The following is a 10,422-nucleotide window of genomic DNA, read 5'->3' as shown; positions in this document are numbered from 1 at the left end:
CTGCATCGGCAGGCGGACTCTTAACCACTGCGCCACCAGGGAAGCCCACCTTCACGTTTTCATTTAATGTTTTTCTTTTCTGGTGTTGAGAGCACTCATTCAACATTTGACCTTTCAGCCCAGGTGCAAGTCCACTGCAGTGTCAGCTCCAGGCCCTATGTCGTAGAGTACACATCCAGAAATTGTCCACCTTGTAAGTAAAATTTATATCCTCTGACCAACATCCCCTCCAGTTGCCTCCTTCCAGCCCTGGGAACCCTCATTCCACTTTCTGCTTCTGTGACTTTGAGTACTTTGGAGACGTCATGAAAGTGGAATCAAGCAGTGTTTTGTCCTCTGTCTGGCTTCTGTCACTAAAATTTCCTCCTGGTCCATCCACGTTAATGCAACATCCTTCTGTTTCGAGGTTGAATGGTAGTCCAGAGACATAACCTCTTCCAGGTTTCCCTGCACATCTGGCTGCTTCTCGCACCGGATCCTACTGCCTTGCTTCTTTGTTGCAAACACCAAACGGCAAAATGACATCTTCCAGCCAGGACTGAGTCCTGTGCTTGGACAGCAGGGAACGGTGACCATGGAACCTGCTTGAAAAAAAAAAAAAAATCACAGGGAATTCCCAGGCAGTCCAGTGGTTAGGGCTCTGAGCTTTCACTGCCGAGGGCCAGGCCAAGATCTCAGGGAGGAGTGGGGGGAGGACGAGAAGTGAGCTGGTCTCGTGCACCTGGGCACCCCGAGGAGAGGGAGGCCTGGGCACGGTTCAGAGCGCCTGCTCCCAAGAGGACAGCAGCTCTAAGCAAGTCAGTGTTGGGCGGGGTGAGGGGGGTACAGAAAGTTAGGGTCAAAACCCCTTCTCTCCCCCCATAGGCACCGTCTGCTCACTGATGCCGGGCTTCTGGAAACCCACCTTGTTCTCTGTCCCCAGGCATGGTGTTCTGACTCCTTCTCTGATCCAGTGTGGCCCCCAGAAACCATTCTCAAGCACCCAGCCCACACAGTGAGTGACTTCTCATTGTGACTCTGCTGTGGCCACTCCCGGGGACCCTGAACTGTGCTACTCAACGTGTGGACCAGAGGCAGGGACAGCACCGTCCCCTGGGAACCGACTAAGAGGCACATTCTCCAGGCCTGCACAGACCAGCTGGGTCAGGATCCTGGAGGAGGGCAAGGCCCAGGGCTGGGGGCATCCACAGGCCTCCGGGGGATGCTGGGCCCCTCGGGAGTGCTCCAGTAGCTGCGGACAGAGGCTAAAGGCCTGTTCACAGAGGCAAAGTCTTGTCTGGAAAGAGCGTGTGTGTCATCATCCCAGAGGTGGTTTGTGCCCCAGGAAGGGGAGGCTGTGACGATCTCTTCCTCGGACGCAGACCCGGCACACAGGAGCTGTGTGCCCGCTGAGCTGTGGCCCCCGAGGCGCCGAGACACTGGCGTCTCCTGCAGACTCAGCTCCGCCTCCTGAGTGCATTGGCTTCCTCCTCTCTCTCTGCTTCCCCCTCACTCACTCTGCCTCCTCCGGTGACACCCCCTGACAAGCGGGCACCCCGGGCCCAGGGTGTGTCAGTGGCCACCCTCCGGTCACACCTCTGGAGGGAGGGCGTGTCCGTCACCAGCCAGGGCCCAGGCTGAGAACCCGGGGTGGAGGGGTTGTGTCACGGGAGATGCAGGGATTTGGCGGGAAGCTCCTGCTTCTAGGACCTGCAAGTCTTCTCCCCCGGCACCCGCCCAGGGGCCTGGGCGCCTGTGTTCCGGAACTCGAGGGGGCTGGGGGCCACGGGGGACGAGGACACACCTGCACTTGTCAAGACCTCGGCCCTCTGCTGCTTTCTTAGTGTGAATACACTTCACCTCTGGGCAGGCCTCCTTCTGTCACCCACAAAGCTGGCTCTGGGCCACTCATCCTCTTTGGCTCTGTCCCTCCTCTTCTCGCTGACCCTCACCTACTGCTGTGTCCAGAGACCCCCTTCCAATTCAACCCCTTGCAATTGTGTCCTTGATTCAGCGTCCCAAACTGGGACACAAAACGCAGCCTCCCCTCCCACTGAGGTGCCGAGGGGGGTGTATGGCTGGGCTTCAGCTGCAGGGGTCCCTCCTCCACGGCTGGTCCTTCTCCACCCACCCTGCCTGGGTCTTGCTTCTGGGTCTTTTATCAGCTTTGGGTGGAGGAGTCAGGGTCACAAGAGGGAAGGGACAGGGTGTGACGCCAGAGGGGAGGCCAGGGCCAGGAGCATGTCCCGGAGCACATGAACTGGCCCAATGCCCAGGGAGGCTGGGTGGGAGCCGGCACAGGGAAGGGCGAAGCCTGGGTGCCCGGGCGCCCACAGCCATGCTGTGTCAGCAGTGGACGTGCAGGTGGGCTCAGCCCTGCGCCCTGCTCCTGCTTCTCTTAGGTCCCCAGCTCGTGGTGACTCACGGCTGGCAACCACAAGGGGAAGGGAATGGTGAAGACCAAGGAACCTTGGAGCTTTACTTCCCTGCCACCGTGGAGTACGCCGTACATGTATTCAACCAGAGGAGCCAGGACAGGAATGCCTACAAGGTGGTGCGCGTCCTGAGGTCGTGGAAGGAGCCGGTAGGTACCACATCCTCCCCCCTCCCCCACTGGCCCACACCTGCTGTTAATGAGGGTCGGGAGGGGGATGTCATCAAGGGATCTCTATCACCATTTCAAATCCGTAATGTAGAGGGATAAACTCTATTTGGTTAGTTTCAGGTTTTACTTAAAAAATAACTTGGGAATTTATTAAACTGTCAATCTACTCACATGTAAGGTGTGTTTTTAGTTTTTGTCATTTTTGACCTTGTTTAATGAAGACTGACCAAATATGGACTAAGAGGGGATGAAACTATTTAGTAAAAAAAAAAAGAGCCAGACAAAATATTGGACTAGAGAGCCTTTGAATAGATTTCGAAGAAATAACATTAACATAGGTTAATTTAAGAAAAACAGAGAGAGAGAGAGATACACAGAGACACCCATAGACGGAGGGGGAGAGCGGCTCAGGAGTCACAGGCCCCCCGGTCCTGAGGAGCCTCTGGGAGCTCGCAGCTTCTCCTCTGACTCCACGTGTTCTGGGCCCCTCTGGGTCCCCACCTACGTGGACCGAGTGTGATTTACACTCTTCCCAGATGGCATTCTTAATCCTAAAATGTTCCCCTAGCAACACAGTCTCTACAGAATGCAACCAGGGGTGTGATTTTCATGTGGGCTGCAGACCCGAACACCGAGAACATTCTGCAGGAGGAGCGCTTCTGGTCCTGTGTGCGCGCGTGTGTGGTTGTGTACGTGTGCTTTGTCTGAGTGCTTGTTTGTGGGGGGGGCGCTGGGGCATCACTGCCTCTGCCCCTCTGGGTTGAGCGATGGAAGGAAGGCAGAGGGCCCTCCACGCTGCTGGTCTTCAACCGTGGACACTGGAGCTGGTCCTGGCTGGTCCTGCCGCCCTGCGCCCTCCAGCTGGGCCTCTGTCTATGGTCTTTGGTCTGGACTCCAAGACTGACTCTGGGTGTTGGGAATAAAGGCCGGGGTGGAGCCAGAAGACACTGCAAGGCTGAAGGACCAGGGAGTGGAGAAGAGGACAGAAACCTTCAGAGGGCACTTTGTGAGAAGGGGTGATGTTTCATAGAGCCATTGTCCCAATCCTGTGAGTGTGCCTGTGTGCTTGTGTTCTCGTGTGCGAGTGTGTGTGTGAATGTGTGTGTGTGGCGGGGGCAGGGAATGCGTCCACTTCAAGGTCTGTACAAACGCAGGCAAATGGCATCGTGTTCTCCACGGAGCTGCAGCTCGGCCGAACCAGGTGTGGGAAATTTGACGAAGATATTGACAACTGTCCGTTTCAAGCAAGTCCAGACGTGAACAATGTAAGACACGCGACAGCGGCCCTCAGGTTACACGGCCGTGGACGCTGCCTCGGGGCAGGGGGTGTGCGGAGTGATGACAACGCCGTTCCAAGGGACACGGAGGGGCATTTGCAGGATGGAGCCCAGCCAGGCCGGCCAGCCCCGGTCACTTGTACGCCCCTGGCCTGTCTAGCCGCTGCACCCCAGGTCACACTGGGGTCAGGCTGCTCCTGACCACTTGGGTCCGGGTCACCTGGGCCAGAGACGGGAATGCCCCCTCCCTGGTGTTCACCCACCTCCCTTCCCTGCCTTCAGGAGAAGTGGGGGGGGCAACAACATCACCTTGGCCGAGTAGCCCCGTCTCGGGTCCCCCTGCCACTGACCCAGAGCCCGAGGGGTGGAAGCTGAGGAGCCCCACTGCCCTCCCTCCCAGGCCCTGCCCTGGCGATAAGGCGGGTGAGCCCCGCCCCGGGACAAACCCGACTTGGATCAGACGCCCTGCTGGGACGCTGGGGGCATGGGTCACACTGGGACATCCTGGGGGCCGGGTCCCTGGAGACCACAGAGCTGGAGACGGGAGAATGACCCAGGTGCCTCTGGGGTCCGGAGAGAGTCCCAGGTCGGGAACATCCAGGACTGAGGGCCAGAGCCTGCACCCCCAGCTGCCCACCCCAGCAAGGCAAGGTTGGGGGGATGCTGGCTTTAGAGCTGGAGCCACATGCTTCCCAAGGCCCCTCCCCCGACTCTCTGTCCCTGTGCTTTGTCCCGCAGACCATCACCTGCTTCTTTACAATCGACACTGAACCCTGGAAAACAAAGTTTCAACTCTTGAACAACACCTGCTCGGAAGGCTCCACTGAGTGAGACCACACCCTGTCGTGACCTTTCAGTGGCTGAGCAGCTACGGTTCTGTCCTCTGTATGAGCAGGTGTCTGGGTGTCACATCCGGGCAATGTGGACATTCCTCCCTGTCATTTCCTCCCGTAGAATTGGTCATTAAACGTCAGCACTGCAAGCAGCTTTGTGCCGCCTGGTTCCAGAGGATGGGGGCTGGGCAGCTGAGGCCGTCCTGCCAGCAGGGCAGCCGGCTGGGGGGGATGGGTTTCTCTCCCTTGGACACCTGAGCCAGCCGCAGGTGGCTGGGCCAGGAGCCCAGGTGTGTCCGACCTGTATCTCTGGGCTCGTGGGGTGACCGTCGTCCTCAGAGGGGCATCAGCACAGCCTGGCAGGGAACCCTCAGTGCAGGATGGACCCAGGCAGGGCCTAAGGCCCCTCAGCACCTGCCGTGGCGTCTTGCTCACACACACCCGCTGGTCCAGGATGTTCGGGGCGGGGCAGAATATAGGAGGGGCTCCAGCCTCCACTTAAGGTGGGCCCACGCCCCAGAAGCTGCAGTGTCTCCTGAAGCCTCTTAGAAACATGCAGCCCCAGGGTCTCTGGACTTTTGGATAAGGAGGCTGCATTCTCTCCAAACCCAGGGACCATCGGATAATCAAAGTTGAGAGGTACTGGTGAGGCCCACGATATGGAGACCCTGTGCAGATCTCCCAGAACAGGGCTGGGCAGACGTATCCATCATGGGAGAAGCAGGAGCAGGGCGCAGGGCTGAGCCCACCTGCACGTCCACTGCTGACACAGCATGGCTGTGGGCGCCCGGGCACCCAGACTTCGCCCTTCCCTGCGCCGGCTCCCACCCAGCCTCCCTGGGCATTGGGCCAGTTCATGTGCTCCGGGACATACTCCTGTGACAGGCGTCACACCCTGTCCCTTCCCTCTTGTGACCCTGACTCCTCCATCCAAAGCTGATAAAATTGTCTCCTGTTCAGGAAACAGAAGCAAGACCCAGGCAGGGTGGGTGGAGAAGGACCAGCCGTGGAGGAGGGACCCCTGCAGCTGAAGCCCAGCCATACACCCCCCTCGGCACCTCAGTGGGAGGGGAGGCTGCGTTTTGTGTCCCAGTTTGGGACGCTGAATCAAGGACACAATTGCAAGGGGTTGAATTGGAAGGGGGTCTCTGGACACAGCAGTAGGTGAGGGTCAGCGAGAAGAGGAGGGACAGAGCCAAAGAGGATGAGTGGCCCAGAGCCAGCTTTGTGGGTGACAGAAGGAGGCCTGCCCAGAGGTGAAGTGTATTCACACTAAGAAAGCAGCAGAGGGCCGAGGTCTTGACAAGTGCAGGTGTGTCCTCGTCCCCCGTGGCCCCCAGCCCCCTCGAGTTCCGGAACACAGGCGCCCAGGCCCCTGGGCGGGTGCCGGGGGAGAAGACTTGCAGGTCCTAGAAGCAGGAGCTTCCCGCCAAATCCCTGCATCTCCCGTGACACAACCCCTCCACCCCGGGTTCTCAGCCTGGGCCCTGGCTGGTGACGGACACGCCCTCCCTCCAGAGGTGTGACCGGAGGGTGGCCACTGACACACCCTGGGCCCGGGGTGCCCGCTTGTCAGGGGGTGTCACCGGAGGAGGCAGAGTGAGTGAGGGGGAAGCAGAGAGAGAGGAGGAAGCCAATGCACTCAGGAGGCTGAGCTGAGTCCGCAGGAGACGCCAGTGTCCCGGCGCCTCGGGGCCACAGCTCAGCGGGCACACAACTCCTGTGTGCCGGGTCTGCGTCCGAGGAAGAGATCGTCACAGCCTCCCCTGCCTGGGGCACAAACCACCTCTGGGATGATGACACACACACTCTTTCCAGACAAGACTTTGCCTCTGTGCCCCCGAAACAGGCCTTTAGCCTCTTTCCGCAGCTACTGGAGCACTTCCGAGGGGCCCAGCATCCCCCGGAGGCCTGTGGATGCCCCCAGCCCTGGGCCTTGCCCTCCTCCAGGATCCTGACCCAGCTGGTCTGTGCAGGCCCGGAGAATGTGCCTCTTAGTCGTTTCCCAGGGGACGGTGCTGTCCCTGCCTCTGGTCCACACGTTGAGTAGCACAGTTCAGGGTCCCCGGGAGTGGCCACAGCAGAGTCACAATGAGAAGTCAGTCACCTGTGTGGGCTGCGGGCTTGAGAATGGTTTCTGGGGGCCATACTGGTTCAGGGAAAGGGTCAGAACACCATGCCTGGGGACAGAGAACAAGGTGGGTTTCCAGAAGCCAGGCATCAGTGAGCAGACTCTGCTTGTCAGGGAGAGGAGGGGCTTTGACCCTGACAGCCTGTCCCCCTGTCACCCGCACTGACTCGCTCACAGCTGGTGTCTTTCTAACACTCAAAAGTCATTCTCATATTCAGTCAATGCCTAAGAATTGACTGTTGAAGTTTTTCTAATTACAGCTATTACAGGGAGTTTTACTGTGAAAAGTTTTTCTATGTATTTTTTTAACATCTTTATTGGAGTATAATTGCTTTACAATGGTGTGTTAGTTCGGCAGCTTCCCACTAGCTATCTAATTTACATTTGGTAGTGCATATATGTCCCTGCCACTCTCTCACTTCGTCACAGCTTACCCTTCCCCCTCCCCATGTCCTCAAGTCCATGCTCTAGTAGGTCTGTGTTTTATTCCTGTCCTACCATTAATCTCTTCATGACATTTTTTTTTTCTTAGATTCCATATATATGTGTTAGCATATGGTATTTGTTTTTCTCCTTCTGACTTACTTCACTCTGTATGACAGACTCTAGGTCCATCCACGTCACTACAAATAACTCAATTTTGTTTCTTTTTATGGCTGAGTAATATTCCATTGTATATATGTGCCTCATCTTCGTTATCCATTCATCTGTTGATGGATACTTAGGTTGCTTCCATGTCCTGGCTATTGTAAATAGAGCTGCAATGAACATTTTGGTACATGACTCTTTTTGAATTATGGTTTCTATGTATTTTTTATTGAATTACATTTGCTTTAAAATATTATATTAGTTACAGGTGTATATACATTGTGATTCAGTTTTTCACAGATATACTCAACTCAAAGTTATGGCAAGGAAATGACCATATTTCCCTGTGTTATACAATACATCCTTGTTGCTTATCTATTGTATACATAGTACTCTGTCTCTCTGAACCCCTTACCCTTCATTTGCCCCTCCCCGTGCTTCTCCTGACTGGTAACCACTAGTTTGTTTTCTATGTCTGTGAGTCTGTTTCTGTTTTGCTTATAGATTTGTTTGTATTATTTTGGGGTGTTCCACATATAGGTTGATACAGAGTATTTGTCTTTCTCTGTCTGACTTATTTCTCTAAGCATAATATTCTCTAGGTCCATCCACATTGCTGCACTGGAAGAACTGCATTCTTTTTTATGGCTGAGTAATATTCCATTTTGTATTCATACCACATTATCTTTATCCATTAGAGCATTAGAGCTCATGATGCATGATGTCTCTTATGCCCATAACCTAGGCCACGTTGCTATGGAGGCTTGAGCACGCCATCCTGTCCTGAGCAGGACCAGTGCCATGGACATTCTCCTAGGTGCCATTTGACTAGTGATGGAGGTGAGGGAATCAGACAACAAGAAGGGACTTCTACAGATGTCTACACTTGGTGGGGAAGTCTTGTTAACGGGGACAAGCCTGCCCCCCGTGTCCTAACATGAGAGGGAACCTGAGTCGGACACCCCATGCTTTTGGGGTCCAGAAAGGACAGTGGTGCAGCTCCAGCATGGGGGAGCCCAGGCTGTGTGGGGCGGGGGGCGTCCCACGCTTCCCCAGTGAGTGAGGGGAGGGCGTCGGGGTGACCCAGGTGGGCAGGCTGGAGGAGGAGGGACGTGTCCTTCACGTCCGGGGCTCCTGGCGCCCACCTGCCTGAGGCCTGTGTCCCACCTACTCCTGCTGGGGCTCCTCCCCAGCCGACCTCAGAGGCCTTTGATAATCACGGCGCTGAAATCCCTCCTGCGTTCTGCACGTGGCTGTCCTGACGAGCACATAGGGGTGTCATGGACCTCGAAGTGACTTCTTCACCCGCCTACTCACCCCGTTGTCAGAGCTTGGCCACAGGCAGTACCCGTGCGCAGCTGTGTTCGGGAGAAAATGACCAGGCGCTGATGACCTGGCATCTTCCCTGTCCCCAAGCTCCTTCCTCTGTCTCTGACTCCCCTGGCATTCGATTCCCAAGCCGATGCCCACTTTTACAAAAAACCCTTCCCCTCTACGGCAGAAGCCCTCGTGGACCATCCTTGCCCGTGGCCGCTGGCGGCTGTCAGCACCTCCTGCCTTCCTCACCTCTCTGTCACGAGGCTGGTCTGCCTACAGCAAGGGAGTAGCACCAAGGAAGTGGAAGCCTAGGGAAGCCTACACTGCATGGAGCCAAGACCCCCACCCTTCAGGCCGGTGATTCTCAGGCAGGAGTTTTGGAATCCTTCCCGGCCATTGCAGGCCACCTTCTGTCACCCACAAAGCTGGCTCTGGGCCACTCATGCTCTTTGGCTCTGTCCTTCCTTGTCTCACTGACCCTCACCTACTGCTGGGTGAAGGGACCCCCTTCCACTTAAATCACTTGCAATTGTAACCTTGATTCATTGTTTGAATCTAGGGCACAAAAATAAGCCTCCCCTCCCACTGAGGTGCTGAGGGAAACATATGGCTGGATTCAGCTGCAGGGGACTCTCCACGGCTGGTCCTTCCCGATCCACCCTGCCTGGGTCTTGCTTCTCCTTCCTGAACAGGAGGCAATTTTATCAGCTTTGGATGGAGGAGTCAGGGTCACAAGAGGGAAGGGACAAGGGTGTGACGCCAGAGGGGAGGACCAGGAGTATGTCCCGGAGCACATGAACTGGCCCAATGCCCAGGGAGGCTGGGTGGGAGCCGGCGCAGGAAAGGGCGAAGCCTGGGTGCCCAGATGCCCACAGCCATGCTTTGCCGGCAGTGGACGTGCAGGTGGGCTCAGCCCTGTGCCCTGCTCCTGTTTCTCTTAGGTCCCCAGCTCCTGGTGACTCAAGACTGGGATTCGCAAGAGGAGGCGAATGATGATCAACGAGCCTCAAAGAACTACTTCCTTGCCACAGTGGAGTACGGCTTACACATATTCAACCTGAGGAGCCAGGACAGCAATGCCTACAAGGTGGTGCGCGTCCTGAGGTCGTGGAAGGAGCCGGTAAGTACCACATCCTCCCCCGTTGCTGTTAACGAAGGGCCAGCGGCGGTAGGGGAGTTAACAAGGGATCTTGATCATCGTTTGAAGCCCATAAAATAGAGGGAAATATTAATACAATCTATTCGGTTGGTTTCAGTTTTTATAAAAGAAATAACTTGGGAACGTTTTAAACTTCAGTCAGTCTACTCACATGCAAGGTGTATTTTCAGTTTTCATCATTTCTGACCTTGTTTAATGAAGAATGACCAAATACGGTCTAAGAGGGGATAAAGCTATTTAGTTAAAAAAGAGCCAGACAGAAAATATTGGATTAGAGAGATTTCGAATAGATTTCAAAGAAATAACATTAAAATAGGTTAATTTAAGAAAAACAGAGAGAGATACACAGAGACACCCATAGACGGAGGGGGAGAGTGGCTCAGGAGTCACAGGCTCCCCTGGTCCTGAGGAGCCTCTGGGAGCTCGCAGCTTCTCCTCTGACTCCACGTGTTCTGGGCTCCCTCTGGGTCCCCACCTACGTGGATCGAGTGTGATTTACATTCTTCCCAGATGGCATTCTTAATCCTAAAATG

At 55.7% G+C, this 10,422-nt stretch overlaps 1 protein-coding gene across 1 annotated transcript in view; it reads left to right on the top strand.

Annotated features, from left to right (window-relative positions):
- Positions 1 to 5,378, top strand: part of LOC114487540 (uncharacterized) — a 13,253-nt gene extending 7,875 nt beyond the window's left edge. The window contains exons 3-5 of the mRNA XM_028498005.2: positions 1,362 to 1,509; positions 2,382 to 2,563; positions 3,739 to 5,378. Of these exons, the coding sequence (XP_028353806.1) occupies positions 1,362 to 1,509; positions 2,382 to 2,563; positions 3,739 to 4,062 (654 nt within the window). The 3' untranslated portion in view covers positions 4,063 to 5,378. The remainder of the gene's footprint in view (positions 1 to 1,361; positions 1,510 to 2,381; positions 2,564 to 3,738) is intronic.
- Positions 5,379 to 10,422: the final 5,044 nt, after the last annotated feature.

The sequence above is a fragment of the Physeter macrocephalus genome, chromosome 14 (genome assembly GCF_002837175.3).
Source record: "Physeter macrocephalus isolate SW-GA chromosome 14, ASM283717v5, whole genome shotgun sequence".
Classification (NCBI taxonomy): Eukaryota; Metazoa; Chordata; class Mammalia; order Artiodactyla; family Physeteridae; genus Physeter; species Physeter macrocephalus.
Note: the sequence above shows the minus strand (reverse complement) of the source record. Positions and strands in the feature narration are given on the sequence as shown.